The 20,401-nt window shown below is 44.3% G+C and overlaps 1 protein-coding gene across 2 annotated transcripts in view; it reads right to left on the reverse strand.

Moving 5' to 3' along the window:
- Positions 1-20,401, reverse strand: part of Shroom3 (shroom family member 3) — a 336,567-nt gene that overhangs the window by 204,508 nt on the left and 111,658 nt on the right. For both annotated transcript variants that reach the window (XM_023707672.1, XM_004647430.2), the window contains exon 2: positions 17,407-17,561. In XM_023707672.1, the coding sequence (XP_023563440.1) occupies positions 17,407-17,561 (155 nt within the window). The remainder of the gene's footprint in view (positions 1-17,406; positions 17,562-20,401) is intronic.

Here is a 20,401-nt window from a genome sequence, read left to right on the forward strand (position 1 = left end):
GAAGAAGGAAGAAGAAGAAGAAGAAGAAGAAGAAGAAGAAGAAGAAGAAGAAGAAGAAGAAGAAGAAGAAGAAGAAGAAGAAGAAGAAGAAGAAAAGATATATTCAACAAAGTAAAATCAAACACTGTGGGTCTTTGATTCCTGCACATGAGCTCACTTTTCTGCTCATTAGTATCTCCTGGGCTACATGGAGTTTCTGACCTCTGCCCTGACTTTGAGATAGAACCAGGATGGTGAGGGACAGAGAAGGAAAGGCTGGAGGCTTCCAGAGGACTCCTGCGGCATGGTCACCAGCTGCTGCTCCTGGTGTTCTTTTTCAGGTTTCCACAGCATGATGCTGGTCCTCACACCACATTAGATCAGCTCTCAAGGTATCAGATGTAAAATGCTGCACACAGTGATGAGGAGGCCATTCCTGCTTAGTGATCTGTATCGGAAGGGTCTGTTTTTAGAAACTGCCGCAGGCTGCTGCTATGCCCTTGGAAAGAAGGCAAGCTACATGCTACTGTTCCTTGAAGAAAAACATTTCTAGCTGGGCCAGTCCTAGCACTCTGGAAGGCTCAGGCAGGAATCTGGGCAATTCAGTAATTTATTTATTTAGTTTTAGTTTTTAAAAGAAAGCCTTTTGTTTTATTTTTTAAAAACTTATTTATTTGGTACAGGGTCTCCCCACACAGCTCAGACTCAGTGAGTCTCCTGTCTCAGCCTTTCTGCTGTGCCACCTAGCCCAGTTTCAGTGGCCTGCACCATGCACCTGGGGTTCTGGGGATGGCAGAGCACCCGGTACCGGGGATCCAACCAGGGTCCTTGCACTTGCCAGGCAGGTGCTTAGACCTGCCTATCTCTCTAGCACCAATTTACTAATTTAGCTAAAATAAAAAAATAAGGGGCCAGTGATATAGCTCAAGGGCACAGTACCTGCCTGACAAGTATGAGGTTATGAGTTTGATCTCAGTATAAATAAATAAATGAATAAATAAGTAAATAAATGCCTGGGGATGGAGTTCAGTGCAAAGGCCTGGGGTTGAGTTCCCAGCACTAAAAAATAATTCTGTGTACTTCTGTGCAAGGCACACTTTTGTTTTATATTCTTATTTTTCCTCTTTTATTCATCCCAAGTTCATTTTGCTCTCCCTTACCCTTTTTTTTTTTTCTTGCAGAACCGGGGATTGAACTCAGGTCCTTGCGCTTGCCAGGGAAACGCATATTCCACTGAGCCATCTCCCCGGCCCCTTACCCTTCATTTTTAATTTTTGTACCTAAATAAATGTGAAACTTTGCCGTTTCGGTTTTGTTCTCACATAGTTGTGAAGGTGTTTAGAGAAGACAAGAGTGAACTTGAAATTTGAATTCTGGCCCCTTTCACAGCAGGACCAAGAAGCATGGCGCTGGAAACCATGCTTTGAGAATTACACTGGAGATGATCAAATTGACACTGATCTTGTCCTTTTGTGTCTCATATGGGCCCTGACAGGGACAGCCAGGCGTGACATCACCTATGTGGTGAACTCTCTACAGCTCCCAGGCTGCAGGTGGCCAGCATCAGCAGGGTTAGAACCACAGGCAGTTTGGTAATAGTAGCCTCTTTCCCAGAGTGGAATTTAGGGAAGTGCAAGGTACCTGTGGCGTATACAGGCACCAAAGCTGACACTGATGCAAGTGTCGAAAGTCCACAGTGAGGAGACACTGCCACAGGAAGATGGAAAAGGGGGGGATCTTCACACAAAACACCAGCACTCTTACCTCACCCAAGGACCAAAGACTCGACTACACAGATACTCTCTCAACTAGTATTTGGATAAAAAATAAAAAAAAATTAAGGTTCTGCCAATTAGGAAGAGTAAAATAAATTATGAAGCAATCATACATTATGCCTATACACTAAGCCAGAAATTAAAAACGATATAACATTTTAGTAGTAACAGAAAGATGTGCATGATGCATGATGATAACAAGTGAAAAGGGAAGCCCATAAAACAAAAGTAAATAAACAGCATTTGTGATATGAACTCATTTTTTGTTTGTTTGTTTTCTTCAAGACAGTCTCACAGCGTAGTTCAGGCCGGCTTTGAACTTTTTCTGAAACCTAGGCTGGTCTTATACTCACAAGTGATCCTCCTGCCTCAGCTTCCCAAGTGCTGGGATTATAGGCTTATGCCATCACACCCGACTAGATCTCATTTTTGTAAAGATTATACACAACTCAGTGTTCACTATTGCATGGTTTCTCGTCTATAAGCAAATTCCGAGACTAAATATATCAAAGAGCAAACTGTTATATCATATTAAGGTATGTTGTGTACATATACCAATAAACTGTAAATAGGCACTAGTAAAAATAAAAACTGAAAAAACAAAACCCACAAAGATTTAAAATATGGGGCAGAGAGTAATGCTCCATGGTAAAGCACTTGCTTGCATGAGTGAAGTCCTGGGTCCTGTCTCCACCCCACCACTAAGATAGATAAGAGAGCTAAGTAGGTAGGTAGATAGATAGATAGATAGATAGATAGATAGATAGATAATAGATAAACAGACAGACAGACAGACAGACAGACAGAGGACCATTGTGATATACAAGAGAGGTAGGTAGGTAGGCAGGCAAGCAGGCAGGCAAGCAGGCAGACAGACAGACAGACAGACAGACAGACAGACAGACAGACACAGACAGACAGAGGACCATTGCAATAGACAAAAGAGGTAGGTAAGTAGGTAGATGGATGGATGGATGGATGGATGGATAGATAGATAGATAGATAGATAGATAGATAGATAGATTAGATAGACAGACAGAGGACCCCCCCCCAATGATTAGTTTCCTGCTATCAGTAAAAAAAAGAAAGCTATGTGATTCAAGCAAAAAAAGTCGGCTCCCCCTGACCTGACTTCCTCATTCTGCAAATTACTGGGCCTGTGACCACCTAATGCTAGGTCCTTCCACTTTTACAGAGCCCTCAGCTGCTTCCAAAAAGAGGCTCCCAGGGCCAGTTCCCACCTACCCCTAAGGCCCTCTGACCAAGGCTACTTATTTTCCCTCTCATGGACTTATTTTTCTAATTTTAACTTTCATTAACAAGAACTGCAAGTCCCAATTTATTAGAATCATGCACTCTCACATCTTTGGGGGTTTTGGTGCAGTAAAATGGGTGTCAATAGCAAAGAACTTAAGGGGGCAGGCAGGCAGCGTGGTCAAAGCTGCTGGGGTAGTAAGCTGATCAGATCACAGGGCACAGGCACCAAATAATTCTCAGGACCCCTACATGGACTTCTCGTGAGAACTGATGTGTGATGTGTGGAATGAATAAAAAGACAGGGTGCTGCGTGCTCTTGAAGTGACCAGTATTGGGCCTCGTCTCAGTAGCCTGCCCTATGTCTGCAAGGTATACTTTTGTTTTATATTCTTATTTTTCCTCTCTTTTACTCATCACAAGTTCATTCTGCCCTCCCTTAGCCTTCATTTTTAATTTTTCCTATCTCTTACAGTATCTATTGTACCTTTTAGATTTTCATTACCCTTTCAGGTTCTCACACTAGTGAGATAATATGTTTGCACACGTGGATCTGATTTATTTCACTTGTCAATATAGTCTCTAGCTGAGAAATTGTTGAATGGGAAGGAAAAACAGGTAAAGAAAAGGACAGATGAAAGAAGGGAAAATATATGTAGGTATATGTGCAGAACAGTTTGGATAACTATGTTGTCCATTTCTGCTAGTCTTTTAAAAAGAGCAATCAATGCTTAATTTTTTTACTGTTTTTTCTTTTCTTCCTCTTTTGAATTTCTTATAACTCTTTTATTTTGTTTTGTTTTTCTTTAAATAAATCTTACACATTTCTATCTAGTAATAATCTGAACAACTAATTTGAAGATATTATCTCCAAACAAAGGTTGGAGAAGGGTTTCCTGGCTGGCTGATTGTGTGTGTGTGTGTGTGTGTGTGTGTGAGTGAGAGAGAGAGAGAGAGAGAGAGAGAGAGAGAGAGAGAGACAGACAGACAGACAGACAGACAGACAGACAGGAGGAATGAGGCTGTTCTCATTTCACAGAAGGGAAAAGTACCTTCAAGTATGGTTCTTCTGGGCTGGGGAGCTACCTCAGTAGCAGAAGCACCTTCCTGGCAAGCACAAGGTCCTGAGTTTGATCCCAGGTACCACCAAAATAAATAAATAAATAAATAAATAAATAAATAAATAAAGTTCTCTGGTAAAGGACACAGGTGAAGTGTGGTAGGTTTAGTGATGAGACTACACCATGTCCCATGGGGGACAGAGACACCTAGACTGCCCAGCCTGTCTTCCTGGCAGCTCCCAACGCAGCAGAAGTGACTAGCTTTGTTTAGTCATGGCATCATGAACAGCAACTTACAGTTACTAGTGTCACTTGGTCCAGAATTTGGAAGAAATGTAAGTTAAGAGGTGAAGTCAGGGAGCCTCTGGGGTACACAGATGCAAGGGCATGCACAGTCCTATTTATCCCACAGGACTCAGTGGACACACTGTGTGCCAGGAACTACACTGAACAAAACCTCTGTCAGCCAAGAGTTTCTATTCCGAGGAGAGGAAAAAGTGTGTGTGCGAGACAGGTAGAAATAGAATAAGGAGCTTTGGGGCCATAGAAGGTGGCCTTGACTGGAGATTGTGCAGGTGAGACTAGCACTTGAACAATGAAGTGAAGGAACAAATTGGAATACAATAATAGAAAACATTTTTTATTTAGTTCTTTTTCAAGAAACACTGTTGCTTGGCATAGTCGTGCATGCCTACAATCCCAGCACTTGGGAGGCCAAGGCAGGAGGACTGACTTGAGTTGGAGGCCAGCATGGACTAAAATGTGAGCTCAAGGCCAGTCTGAACTGCGTAGGAAAACCATATCTCAAAAAGAAAAAAAAAAAAAAAAGAAGATGCTTTAGAATTATGTATACAGCCATTGGTGAAAAAATGTTTCACTTTCACTGTCTGCTCCTTTGAGGTATTAAGGGTGAAGGACTACATGCTCTGACAGTATCCCCTGGTGAGACTGGGCCAGCTCCATGATGGGCTATTGTAGGTGTGGGGCCTATAGCCTCTCAACTTTTTTACTCAGTGAATAATAATGGTTGATTCTGAAGAGATGGAATTAAAGAAACATTTCAAGAGTCCTTTAAGATGTTCTTCAGAACCACAGCCTTCAGAAAAGCAGCACAGCAACCCTCCTAGCTAAACAGTAAACACATTTTACATACCCCATGACCCACCAAGCACTGCATGGGACTCAAGGTTGACAGCTAAAGAAGGGAGGTGTTTTCCAAACATGCCTTCAAACCAGAGTGCAGGCCTCTAGCCTAAGCAGGGCAACCACAAACACGTGGATGACAGAGATAAAGGCACAAAGAGCCCAGTCTTAAAGGTACAATCCCACCAAAAACTAACCAGATTGTTCAAAGTGGCCACATCTAAGAGAGGCCCTCAGCAACAGAACCTAAAGAGGCAGGCAGGGACAGGTAAACAGGCCTGAGGTGGGCACTTAAGTAAGCAGTGGCCAGGGAGTAAGAACTCCACGGTTCCTCTGGAGGTAGGCTGGGCCAGGGGTTGGTTTTTTTGCCTGTTGAAGCCTAAGGGCCTGCCCAGGGCTCTTAGTCACCTCCAAAAGTGTGTAGTACCAGTAGTTAAGTCTTTCCCCGGGAACTTCAAAAGGACACATGTGCCATTGAAATGAATAAGACACAAAAACCTAGAATTCTGAAGGAAGGACAATGGTAAAACAATAGGATTGTCCAGAACAAGACAAACCTGGTTTTCCACTGGGAAATATGTACAGGGTGGTGTTTTATAGTCCTTTGCAGGAGCTCTTTCTCTGGCTCTTCCCCACAAAGAGACGTGGAACTCTACTAAGGCCACAGAGTATGATTTGGAAAGTCAGGCACTGATGAGGTAAGTGAACATTCTGTAAGGACAGAAGGTGCTGTTTCTACTCTAGTACCTATGAAATGGCCTTTGCATAGGACTGCTGTGAGATGGGTCCAGGCAGTGCATGAAGCCATTGTCTCCCATGGCTTGTCACACAGGTGCCACCCAGAAGCTACAGTGTGGCACATCAAGTGGACATTGTAGTCCATTATGTGGTGCTTGCTTTTTACCCATCCCAAACTGCTGGATGAACTGGGTCCAGGGGACAATGGTGTGTGCTGCCGGCCCTGATGGCAGACGTTCACGAGGCAGGGCCATGACCCACTGAAAACACCCTTCCTGCCTCGTGCCCACTTAGTACTTTAGCAAAAAACAACAAAGTTGGCCAAGCAAGCTGGCTTGCTTCAGTAGGAAGGCTGAAGCAGGAGGGCTGTGTGAGGATAGGAGTTTGGGACTAACCTGGACAACATAGTGAGAACCCGTCTCTTACCCCCACCCAAAACTGAGCTTTAAAAACCAATTCCCAGGACTCGGGATATAGCTCAGTGTCATAAGTGCCTGCCTGGTGATGTAAGGTCCTGGGTTTGATGCCTGGTACCTCAAAATAAACAAATAAGAAGCCAATTCACACCTTCACACAGCAGCAACGGGAGACAATTCATAACAGTGTGACTCTGGAGGACCCCAAGGATCCCCCTCGTTCTAGACAATGCAGCACCCCAGTAACAGGATTCTGTATGTTTTGCTGCTTTCGTCTCCCCTGTCAGCAAGGCTCTGCTCTCCTCCGACCCAACCTCTCCTCCTCAGCGATGGCTCTGGCCACCCTTCCTACATCCCCTTCCTTTCCACCTCTCTCTCCCCCTCTACTTACTCTTGCTCTTTATTACTTCAATTTATAGCTTTAACTAGTGGCACTCAGACTCTGTCACATATTAAAATCATCCAAGGATTTTTACAACTTCCAGTGCCAGGCTACACCCTGCACCAAGTAAGTCAGAATCTCTGGAGGAAGGAACAAGGCATCCCTGGGTTTTTGTGGTTTATAAATCCCTAGGTCATTTTAATATGCAGCCAAGTACAAGGAGGAGTAGCTTTAAGCCATTCTGAATCAGGAGTACAGAATTCCAAGAGTTTGGGTCACATTCTAAGCCAGAGCCAACCCCAGTGACTAGCTCTGGCTGTAATATCCACAGTTAGAGTGGGAGAAAGAATCCCCCCCTAGTTTCTGTGTGAGTTCAGAACTCAGATCTCAGATTCCAAGGGTTCAGACAGCTATTTGAGAGTCATTCTTTCATGGTAATACAAGTTTGGCACACATTTGTCTGAAGTAGAGCCACGTCATCTCAGGAACAAAATCAGCTGTTATCATCTAACCTGCTTCCCTGGGAAACCATAAGGCATTCCTGCATGTGTGGCTGGTGTTTAGCACATAACCAGCGAGCGTATGTAATCCACTGAGTAAAAATAGCAGTTATCATTATATCGTAAGGTAAAAAAAAAGTTCCTTTTCTCATTACAGTACGGGACTTTTATTGCATACCTCTTAGGAAACCCAATAACTTGTTACATGAATTTTCCATGAGAAGGAACAACTGGTTAGGAAATCAAATACTACACTTCTATATGGTGACATTCAAGCCTGGAACTCCAAGGAAGCCAAAAACTGCTGTGAGTCTGGTCCCAGCAGGATTGAAATACCTCCTCAAAGCTTCTGAGCAAATTCTCATGATGCCAGAGCTCTTGGAAAAGTTTCTGAGGGTCAAAGGCCTCTGCAGCTGCCTCCTTCCCCTCATCTATCTCTACCACTTGCTCAAATGGAAAAAATGTGTAGAGGCTAAGTTACCACAGTTCTCAGCGCTACTGACTTTCCCTGGGGAGTTTGACCCCAGTCCTGAAGCAGGGTATAAACTGTTCCAGGGATGGCCAGCCCCTTGCCCAAAGGAAGAAGTTGGAAGTACACAGGGACACAGGAACAAAGGGTGGAGGACAGAGAGGACATGAGACACCATCACACACCCATCAGAGGTCTGTGTGGGGAGGAGAGGTGGCCCCAGAGTCACAAGATTTCTATCGCCAGCATGGTGGCTGTCCACACAGCTCTCACACTGTCCTCTGGGAATCTGCACAGGCCTTTTTGCACCTCCAAGAGGCTGACTTGCTGCTCAGCAGGGGGGCATTCTTAGAACTATGTTCTCTACTGACCTCTGTACTCTGCGTGGTGAAGAGGCCACTCGTAGGTAACCTCTGTGCACGCTGTAGGTGAGACCCCTGAGAATCAAGAACAGTTTGCAAGCCAGGTATGGCGGCATATGCCTGCAAGCCCAGCATTTAGGAAGTTGAGGCAGGAGGATGGCTGTAAGAATGAGATTTCATTTTGAAAAGCCATGTGTGTGGGGGTGTTGCAGGGTGCAGCAACAGTCTGCTATTGCCTATAAAATGATCATTTTATTTTTCCTGTTTGTCTCGTTTTATGGCCTGCCCACTTGACACTTCCCTGCTTGCCTACACCTCTCCCCCATACTGAGGATCAAATTTCGGGCACTTTATCATTGCACTACAGCTCTTTTTTATTTGGTTCAGGGTCTCACTACACAGCTCAAACATGTAGTGATCCTATTGTCTCAGCCTCCCCCGTGCTGGGATTACAGGTGTGCACCACCACGCCTAGTTTCAGCGGCCGATGCGGCATGTGGTACTGGGATTCGAATCTGGATCCTTGCACTTGCCAAGCAGGTGCTTAGACAGACAAGCTATCTCCCCAACCCCCAGCTCTTTTTAAAATGTAGTTTTAGAGTCAAGATCTTGCTGAATTGCTCACTCTGTCCTGGAGTATGCTACTGCTTCAGACTCCAGAGAAATTAGGATTATAGTAATGTTAATCATGTCACTATATCCAGCTTTTTATTTTTATGAATTTAGGACAGGGTATACAGGATCTACAGGATCTTACTAGTATAGTAGCTTGAACTCATAGTGATCCTCCGGTTTTCAGTCTCCCGAGCGCTGGGATTACAGGTGGTCGCCACCATGCCCAGTCTCAATTGCTGTCTCAGTGCACGCTGGAGATGGGCTGGCGTGGCACGCCCGGGATGGAACCCTGGCTGCTGTGCTCTGCCTAAGTGGGTGCTTTAGTACGCTGAGCTATCTGCCTGGCCCTTATCCAACTCTTTTGGTATCTTAATTTAACTAAAAGTAGTGTGCTGATCAAAGAGTATGTCTTTAACTGCTCAGCCTGGGTTCCATATGCCCATCAAACTGAACCAGCTAATTCAGTCTGATGAATCCTTGGAATAAGTCTGTATCAGGAGATACAGACCCTTCCCCAGGGGTCCCCTTCCTGCAAGGTTCCCATAATTGCTGAGTCCTCTGGAGTTCAGCCTCCCACTGATGAGCTGTGATGTGCTTCAGAATCAGAGCTCTTTCAGTGTGTTCTCCAGAGAATGTGGACTTTTTCTCTATACCCTCATTCTAAAGTTGGGGCCCCTTAAAAATACATTTCATCCTAGGAGAAGGGTTACAGAGTTGGGCATGGTGACTCAAACCAAAATCTCAGCTACTCAGGAGGCCGACACAGAGTTATTGCAAGTTCGAGGCCAGCTTAGTAGCCAATTCCTACCTCAGTTTGGTAAGTAAGCACATGAGTACACATATAGTATTGGGGATTTACACTTAGCTACAGCCTCAGTCTTTTTTTTTTTTTTTTTTTTTTTCAGTACCGGGGATTGAATTCAGGATGTTGCACTTACCAGGCAGGCTCTTATGCCACTGAGCTATATCCCCAGCCCTACAGCCCCAGTCTTTAATTTTTTTTTTTATTTTGGGGGGCCAGGGAGATGGCTCAGTAGAATAAGTGCTTGTCTGGCAAGCACAAGGCCCTGAGTTCAATCCCCGGTTCTGAAAAAAAAAAAAAAATTTGGAAACAATCTGGCTAAGTTACTGAGTTACCCAAACTGGGCTTGAATTTGTGTTCCTTCCATTTTAGACTCCCAGAGTGCTGGGATTATAGTCATATACCACCTTGTCTGGCATATATATATATATATATATATATATATATATATATATATTTCCTCCCCTTCCCCTGGGAACAGTCAGGCCACAGGGGTGTGGCAAAACAGTGAAGATATGGGTAGGGAAGTTGCCCCCGTGTTTAAGAAATTATTTCCTACTATAACTGTGAGTTGGGAATGAACAGATCTGTCCAACTCTTTTTATTAATAGTTAATAGAGTTAATTTTGTATCCATTAAGAGGGCCTTAAAAAGCACTTTGCTCATTATAAGATACTTCTTTCAAGATAATTGACTTGCAAATCATGGGTGAGTTGAAAAACTCAGTGTAGAAATGAAGGGTCAGAGAGACTGACCTAGTAGCAGCCACACCATTCCATTCTAATGGTGTCACCCAGCCAGGTGGAAAGAGCAACCATTCCACTCAGCCTTGAAGTGTGGGCTGCTCCGTTTAGGGGAGTGTGGGTCCCAGGGTGGCAATGAACTCAGAGATTAAGGTGGGACTTTTCAAAGGGTAATTTTCTTAACAAATGTGCACTTTATTTTTAGTCATTTCTTGCCATAATCACCATACTGAATATTGTACCCTTGTGTTTCTTATTTAAGCCTCACAGAGACTGGATGATTTGGCCAAGAACCAAGTATAGTGGCACAAGTTTGTAACCCAAGCACTGTGGCACTATGGGATGCTGAGGCAGGAGGATTATGAGGGAAGAAGGGAGGGAGGGAAGGAAGTAGAGAGAGGGAGAGAGAGAAGGAAAGAGGGACGGAGGGAAGGAGAAAAGGAGGGGGGAGAGAGGAGGACAGAGAGAGAGAGAGAGAGAGAGAGAGAGAGAGAGAGAGAGAGAGAGAGAGAATGAGAAGCTGGGTGTGGTGATGCATGCCTACAATCCCAACACTCAAGAGGCTGATGAAGGAGGATTTTTTTTTTTAACTTTTTTTTTTTAAACATTTATTTAGTGTGCATGTGTGTGTGTGTGTGTGGGGGGCAGCTCAGCCCACCAGGGGGCGCGGCTGCCTGGCATGTGGTGCTGGGGGATTGAACCGTGGTCCCTGTGCTTTGCCAAGCTTGTTCCAAGTAGGTGCTTTAGACCACTGAACCATCTCTCTAGCCCCAGGAGGATTGTTAAGAATTAAAGACCAGCCTGGGCTACAAAGTAAGCTCCAGGCCAGCCTGAACTGCATAGCGAGACCCTGTTTCAAAAAAGAAAAAAGCCTCAAAGAAAAGGAAAAAAAAAGAAAAAGAAAAAGAATACGATTCATCCAAGATCACAGAGCTAGTGTAGGACTTCAAACTCAGGCAGTCTAACTTTACCACCACCTCCTTCACCCTCTCTGATTTTCACATAGCTTGCATGAGATGTCTCAAAACCACAAAAGGAGCCAGGTGTGGTGGTGCACACCTGTAGTAATCCCAGCACTCAAGAGGACGAAACAGGAGAATCTAGAGAATTCAGGCCAGCCTGAACTACATAGTGAGTCCAAGGCCACCTGAACTACAAAGGGAAACTCTGTATCCAAACAAAGTACAAAAGTTACCATGAACTATTCCCACATTTCTCTTCACCAACTACATTAAAACTCACTTATGCCCAATTTAGGAGTAAGATACCTTTTGGTGAAAATAGTACCTAGAGGCAGAAGGCCTCAAGACTGGAATTGCCAAGGAAAGTTGAAGAAAGAACAGAATGGAGACCAGGTATTCGCTGGATAAATTCTGCATGGGAATTTGAGTGTGAACTCAAGGTGAAAATCTGCTTAGGACTGGGGATGTAGCTCAGCAGCAGAGCACTCCTCCAGCACACTTAGGTCAATGGGTTTGATTGCTAGCTGCATTTTTAAAAAGTTTTAGGTGAATATACAGCCTTAACCCCAACAATGTGTTTTGGAGGGGAAAGCAACCTCCTACTTGTCAAATGTAAGTTATAGGCTACCTTCCAACAGCATAAAAACGGTCCTACCCTTTCTTTAGGCCACTGCTTTCTGTTGTGAAGGTCAATTGGGCCTCAGCCAAGCTTTTACACACATCTGCCCTCATGGTCTCTGTGACTTTCAGAGAGAATTTGGAATATGGATCCTACCTGTGTGTCCGTGTCTGCTTTCCCAATTAACATCCTGTGTTGTCCCTGCATTCTGCAAAGGCTTTCCTCCAACTGGGAGATGTTTATTTTCCTTTCGCTGCCCCAATTACCTTACCATTTCTCTAGCATCCACCAGCAGCTGCAGGCCTTCCCTTGTGTGTCCCTAGCAGCAGACACATTCTCTGTCCCTGCCATGGAGAGAGAGAGAGCCCCACTCTCCCAAGGGATTAGCAGATCTGCTAAGGTCTCTGACCCACAACTCACTTGAGACTTTGTATTTCTCCTGTCACTGAAGCCTTTTAAGAGAGTGTTCCTACTTTTGTTTTTAGTGCCTGGGTAAGATAGCCCCCAAACTTATATAAACATCGGTACTGTGCTCTGCATTCTTAGTGTGGTTTTTTTTTTCCTTTTTGTTGGAACTGGGGATTGAACTCTGGCCCTTGCGCTTGCCAGTCAAGTGCTTATTCTACTGAACGATCTCCCTGGCCCCCATTCTTCGTGTTTTAATGATCGCTGTGGAAGTCCTTTAGGAGGTACTGCCCTCGCCTAACAAAAATAACTTTAAAAGAGGCAGATAGAGCCAGGATATTGATATAGGCATTTTGGCTGTATACCTCATTTCTCCAGAAAACAGACTTCCACCTCAGTAGGTTTCCATGAAGTTATCCTGATCTTTTCTTTTAAGTATGGACCTCACTTAGGAAAAAAAAAAGAAGCCAATACATGAACAAGTCTTTCTGTCATGAATTAAATTGAAGGAAATGAAAGCTCAGGACAATGATGTGCACCAAAGTTGAAAAACAAGGCTTCTCTGGCAACTGACAGCTCACATTAATGCTGACAAGAGCTTCCACTGGGATCTCTGTGAGCTATGCGGAGGAATGTCCGCCTTTGCCTCCGGAATCATGTTCGCAATCCCTGTCACCAAGCAAGTGGGAGAAGTACAGACAGGTTCTTTCTCCTCAAACTCCAAGCTCTCAGCTATAAAAATCAACTTATAATAGATGAGATAAGACAAACTCAGTCTGCATCTTAAAAACAAAATGTTTCCCATGTCAGCAGCAGAGAGTGCAAGACTGCTCAGTAACCTGATCGATTTCATTAGCATATCTAAAGAAAAAAACGTGTCAGTCAGAAAGGGGATTTGGTGTTAACCCACAGAAAATTGAGGCAGCGAGATTCCTTGGAGTCCAGATGGAAAAAGGCCCTGACTTGCCCAAGCCCTGGAGCCCCAAGCCCGGAGCGGCAGAGCATTTGGTAGCCAGGTCCCGGAACAGGGAGGCAGCCTGGAAGCTGGAATGGATGCCAACCGCCACACACTGGCCCCATGGGCCACTTCTCTTCAGTCTGAGTCTGAGATCACTGTGCAAACTCCTGAGCATATTGGACTTACTATTCCTTTTCCAGTAGCCATAAAGGATACTGAGTTGTGGTCCATTTGGAACACTTATCCCACTTGTCTTTTTCAAAATGAGCTAATGCACTGGCACTCTTGATTATATTCTTTTTGTTTGTTTTTTGTTTTTTGGCAGAACCGGGGATTGAACTCTGGATTACATTCTGTGAGTTTTAATAATGTGATGTTTCTTTCATCCGCATGTCATTGCTTGCTAACTGGGTCTGGCTTCTGAAGCCAAGGTTAAGTTCATACTTCAACACTCCCAGACACAAGGGACTCATATGTGTCAGTCATTTGCAAGCCGCTAAAGACACAGAAGCAAAATAATAATAATAATAATAATAATAATAATAATAATGTGATCTGACTTTCCCAACCTCCATGAGTTCTGGGGTAGTCATAACCTCTAAGCAAGGCAGCCCTTAAATGCTGGTGAGTTCACCACAGAAGTAAAGGGGGCTTTGGACAATCAGACACCAGCATATCTGATAATACGGTAATGCTGCTGTGTATTACTACATGCCTCTTGCTAAAACAGTCCAGATGATGATGAAATACTGCCCATCTACTGCACACACTTTATTCATTAAAAATCTTATAATGCCTTTTTGAGGCAGGAATTATTATCTATTTTAACAAATGAAGAAAGTGAGATGTAGAGAGGTCCAAGTCCACATAATTTGCAAGTGACAAAATCAGATTTCGATTTCAGGACTGTATCTCCAAAAGGCCTGTTAGAAGAAGTAATTCACATCTCAAGCATTCACCAACTACACAGCACATCTAGAAAGCAGCGAAACTACTCTTCAGCACAGCAAACGGGGACCTTTCCAGAGTTAATCCATCAGCCACCCAGGGGCTAGCAAAGACACACCACACACTGGGCATGTACTTCCCACCAGCTGCCTTCAACAGATAAATGTCATTGCTCGCTAACTGGGTCTGGCTTCTGAAGCCCAGGTAAGTTCAAACTTCAACACTTCCAGACACAAGGGACGGGTCTAGGAGTTCTGAGCCTTTCTACCCCTCTTTCTTTCTTTTTCTTTTCTTTCTTTCTTTCTTTTTTTTTCTTTCCAGTTCTTGGACTTGAACTCAGGACCCTGAGCTTGCCAGGCAAGTGTTTATTCTACTGAACTATCTCCCTAGCCCCTTTATCCATCTTTCTGAAAAGTCAGCCCCTAAATTTGAAACAAATGCTTGCTTTATTCAAATCCTGACCTAGAGGAATGGGTCTACCTGTACAGCTGGCCAACAACAACATAATAATAGCAGGTCTTTTGTTACCATGGAGTACATTAGTGTCCCAACCTTCTGGCTTACACCAAGGGATGAGGAATTGTGTTGGGCTGCATGTAAAATATATAATACAGTTAGTGTATATAGGGAACAAAACTTCTTTTTAAAAATATATTTTAACTTGTTAAGCTAGTTTATTAAATCACATAACAAGCCCAAATTTAATGATCTCGTACATGTCTATCTGTTTAATAACAATCATCCTGTCTTTATAGGGACTCACATACATAGGTGGGTTGAAATACCATCACTGGTAAAAACTACATTTGCTCATCGAGTTGGGCATGAGCATGAGACATCTGGCATATGCAGGTTTTAATCCTACAGCCCACACAGTGTGGGCACAGGGGGCAGAGTTTGCCCTGTACCTCCCTAGTCCAAACAAGGCATCCTGTTGTCACCTGCACAGTCTGTACACATACACTATGCAACTGAGTCATGAAAACTTTGCTGAAAATGACAATGTGATGTGAAAGGTGTACCATCTTGTGAGGCCGTGCAGAGTTGCGTGTGGCCAAAGGCTGCATGGATGTGCCTGGTGTATAGTAGTCCATGTAACCTGTCCAATCACCTTATAAGGAGGTTGGACTTTCCCCCAGCCCTTACTGAAGCATAAGTGACAAATACCATTGTACACAGCCAGTGGGGCTGTGTCACAGCCCAGATATATACAGGTATGCTTAACAAATGCCAGGCCCTGAGCTTCATGTTTGCAACTCCTCCCTCCAACTTTGTATATTCAATATTGTAATTTGATATATGTATACATTATGTTATGATTATCATATAATCACCACACAGTTGTACTGGTATGTATGTGTTGGTGTGTATTTATAGACACTTAAGACCTACTCTTGGGGTGGGGTAGCTCAGTGGCATAAGCTCCTGCATGGCAAGTGCAAGGTCCTGAGTTTGATCCCTGGTACTGAAAAAAAAAAAATCTACTCTCAAAGAAGGTTGCAAGTATATGACACAGTATTATTAACAATATTACTAACTCTGGTCTCTGGGTTGTGCATTCAACCCCTAGAGCTTACAACTAAAAGTTGATGCTCTTTGGCCAGCCTGTCTCCATTTTTCCCATGTCCATACCCTAGCACCCATGTAGTCTACTCCTAAATATAAGTGAGAGCAGAGGATTTGTCATTCTGTGCCTGGCTTATTTCACTCACCATGATGTCCTTCTGTTTCGTCCACATTGTCAAATGGTATAATCTCCTTCCCTTTCATGGCTGAACGATATTCTGGTATGTGAGTATATTATGTAATGCATATATAATACAGTATATAGTATAATACATTATATACAACATATTATACACCAAAGCACACATAATATATTAGTGCATGTATTTATATGCATGGTATGTTGATCTGACTCTCGCAATTTTGCATGGAGCCACTAGGCCACTGGCCCCCAGAGAAGCAGGGCCAGACACATCTGCACTCTCAGAGGGTCACCAGAGCCTGGGCCACAGTGGCTCACACACTTGGCTTTGACTTTCGTGGTTGGGAAGAGCTGCTGCTGCTCTGGTCAGGGCTCATAATAAAAACAGCAGTCAAGGGTGCTACAAGCAGCCATCTTTGAGGTGAGGTGGACCCCCTTGCTTTCCACAGCCTGAAAATGGGCCCCACTCAATGACTTATAAGGTTCTAGCCAACCAGAACATCCTCAAATTCTGTAACACTAGTTGCTACATAAAACAGATAAAATCTGATCAATGCAGAAATAGTTGGTGTAGGGGCAGAAATAGCCAAAATATGTGGACCTGACAATTAGTAGGTCAAGGCAATGACAGCAGCATGACAGAGCAGGACCACACAGGCTGGGCTGTTCTGCTTTCCCACTTACTAGCTCTACTCACTACAACAGCTTACTTAAGCTGTTGGGGACAGCGGAGCTAGTGACCGCTATCTTTAGGGGTTCTCGTGTAGATCACATGAGATCATATGTGAAAGTCTTTAGACAGTGCTTGCTTTGTACTAATAAAAATGTAAAAAATGTTAATTCCCTTCCCATTTGCACACAGCGTTTCTTCCACCAAGAACTGGCTTGTAGGAGTGCAAGGCTTATTACTTCAAGGCACTAAAACCATCACAGCTGAAGTCTTTTCCAACAGAGAATTTGCCACTGCTGAAACCATAAGACAGCACAAGAGAGAAGTGGCCTATTCAGATGAACTCTGGTGGAGCTGTGGCTAAGAGAACAGCACCTAAATCTCTACACCCATCACCTCTCTAGTCCCAGGAGACAGTGTCTCAGAGCTGAGGGCATCTGGAATGAGTGTTGCTTCCCATCACTCAGAAGTTGGGGAAGTAATTGAGGCTACTCTGCAACAGGCCAGAGCTTACTAGGAAAAGAAGTGCTAGCCAGGCATGGTGTGCATACGTATAATTCCAGCACTCAGAAGGCTGAGGCAGGAGGATCAGAGTGAGTTCAAGACCAGCATAGGCTATAAAATGAGTTTGGGGCCAGCCTGAACTACATAGCGAGACCTTGTCAATAAATAAATACAGGAGTGCTTCCAAAGACAGGCACAGTGTTTTCTATGTCTCCACACCATTTCCTCCTCACATACAACAAATGTGCAAAAAGAAAGAGAAAGAAAGAAAAGCACAGGACGCCCCCACCCAGGGTCTGAACTCAAGCTACCAACCCTGAGCTCTTTCCCCCAGGCTAGACAGGGTAGGGAGACTGGGGTGATAGGAGCAGCAGGATAAAGATGGGCACCTACCTGCGCACCACCAGCCTGAGCGTCTTGTAGGATCCTTTCACCAGGGACACAGCCTCCCTCCGGGAGCTGCTCAGTGCCACCTCGTTGATGTGCACAACCTCGTCCCCAGCTCGCAGTTTGGAGCTCACCAAATCAGCTTTGCCCCCTTCTTCAATCTGCATAGAGAGAGCCACAAATGAGCCTCAGCCCTATCTGGGATCATTTGGCTGCCTTGAGCCCTGACTGGACTCGTGCAGAGCCCCCAGCTAGGCTCTGGTTGCACCCCTTGCACCCACCCAGAGGGCTGGAGTGAAGAAGGTAGGGTCAGGCTCCTGTCTCCCACAGCTGCCATCCCAGCACCTGGCTGCCCAGACAGGCAGCCAGAAGCCCAAGCTGAAGGGCCAACAGACACAGCTTCCATCCAAGGGCCACTCCTACCCCTTATTCTCCAGCTCTCGAGTCTACCTGGAGTGACTCTTTTATTAATTTAGAAGTTGAGTTTCTTTTATTTCACCTTTTGGTCTAAGAATATAATTCAATGGAGAAGTAAAATGATACAGGTGTGGGCTATTATTCAGCAGTAAAAAGAAATGAACTACCAAGCCATGAAAAGACCTGGAAAAACATTAGATGCCTTTTCCTAAACAAAAGAAGTACTCTATGACATTCTGTGCTAGGCAAAATTATGGAGACAAAAGATCTACGGTTATAAGAGGTGAAGGAAAAGGGACAGGTGAGTAAATAGAGCATAGAGGATTTTAAGGTAAATAAATCTATTTATTCTACATGATTCTCCATGTTGGGTACACTGGGCACATGTCATTTGTTGACTTGTGAAGAAGCTACGGGTTGTATAACATCAGTGAACCCTAATGTAAACTATAGACGTTGGATGATAGTGACCTATCCATGTAGCCTTCAGAGCAAGTGCACCACTCTGGTAAGGGATGTTGACGGTGAGGGATGTTGGGGGGAGCTGTGCATGGGTGGGAAAGAAGGCACACAGGACATCTCTGTGCCTTCTGGTTAATTTTATTGTGAACCTAAAACTATTCTTTAAAATGATCAAAGTATGTATCATGGCTTAAACCAAGACACCCCCCCAAGCCTCACATGCTGCATAGGTAGGGATTTTATAGGTGGCTGGATCAGGGATGTATGATACTGGATAGTACATGTGACAACTAGATTAGTTCACTGATTGGTTTAGCATGTGCTGAGTGTGGGTAATGGGGGAAGGCTTACCCTGGGTGTGGGTGGCACCAACCAATAGGCTTGTAGCCTGAATGCATGAAAAGGGAATGGAGGGCTTCCTGCTACTGCTTTTTGCCTGCCTGCCATGCACTGCTTCTCCGCTGCCATGCTGCCCTGCCTTGGAGCCAGCCAACAGACTGAAACCTCTACAGACTGTGAGCTAAAATAAACCTGTTCACCTTTAACTTGTTGCCAGGCATTTTAACCCAGCAGTGAGAAAGTAACTAAGAGAGTAAATTGTATGCATATGCAAATCTGCCAAAATAAAACCTATTAACCTGTATAACTTATATGCACTAAAAAAAGTAAGGAAGCTACAATTGTTCATAGTAGTCTATTTTAAAATTATAATTCATTCTGCAAGGATAATAAATATCTAAAGTGTTCCAGAAACTGTTTTCCTGCTTATGCTTGAATAGTAAACAAAACAGACAACAAAACCTTTACTATTCTGGTGCTATAGTGACAGGTGGGGGAAGGGAAGCAAACAAGAAATGTAACAGGCAAGTGAAGTCGCATGGGTAGCCAGCCACGTGCTTCGGAACCAACAGAGGAAAGCACTGCTAACTCAGCAGCCACATCTCCGTGGCTCCCTGGGTGGTGTCAACAATGATGAAAGGGAAGAAAATAGAGCAAATAAAAATGACAAAAAGGAGTACATAAAACCTTACCTACAGGGGATGATAAAAGTACACAGTAAATGTTTAAGCTTTTAAAAGAACATTCATTACAGTAAAATATACATTGCCACTTAATCCCTTCAAAATGACCCCTTGTGCTTCCCAAGTGCTTGTCCGGTCATCCTGGCCACTTTCTGATGCAATTCCTGAAGTTCTGTTTCATGAGTGTCTTCATAAGATGTTATTAAACACAAGAAGAATTAAGATGGGTTATGTACACGGACCAGCTCCTCATGATGAATGTAATTATCATGTACTATGAACATGTACTAATAAAAATAAAAATTAATTGTGGTTAAAACCCCCACAGTGGTGTGTTCTCCAACAACTTGCGAGCCCTCTGAAGGAAGGGTTTTCTGTGCTGGGAAATGCATAGAACTTACACTGTGCCGTGCACGACTGTTCCTGCGCTCGATGCTGTGTGAAGCCTGGGAGGGCGGTCTTGGGGCGCTCAGGGGCCACTGGTCATTTTTGGTTGGGAATCCAGCTTGGGTGGGGCATTTCACCTGGGCCTCTGTTCTTCCATGATATAAACATTCCTCTGTATCTCTGTGTCCCGGTCTGCAAGAGGAATCTGCCAAAGCCCAGCAATCTTACTCTATTCTACTCTACTTCACAAAGGTTCTAAGATGCGAAGAGTTTACTTGGATTGCAGTAGCCCATTCACTGTTCATATATTTAAATAAAATGGTCTACAAACTAAAAAACAAAACAAAACAAAACAAAACAAAAAACCCCACAGTGAACACTGCTACCAATTGCCATCTAATAGAAAGGCAGGCTAGAGCCACCAAGATAGCTCGGTGGACTAAAGCACCAGCTTAGGCAAGCTTAGGCAAGCGCAGGGAACATGATTTGATCCCCTGCACCACATGCTGCTCCAGCCCCACCCCAAGGGTGAGCTGAGCCAGCCAGTCTGGGTGTGGTGTCACAGGCCTGTAATCCCAGCACTGGGGAGGCTGAAAGCAGGAGGATCACTACGAGTCTGAGCTGCACAGTGAGACCCTGCAACAACCAAATACAGTAAAAAGAAGAAGAAGGAGAAGAAGGAGAAGGAGGAGAAAGAGGAGAGGAGGAGGAGG

The sequence above is a fragment of the Octodon degus genome, unplaced genomic scaffold (genome assembly GCF_000260255.1).
Source record: "Octodon degus isolate 3935 unplaced genomic scaffold, OctDeg1.0 scaffold00305, whole genome shotgun sequence".
NCBI classification, from domain to species: domain Eukaryota; kingdom Metazoa; phylum Chordata; class Mammalia; order Rodentia; family Octodontidae; genus Octodon; species Octodon degus.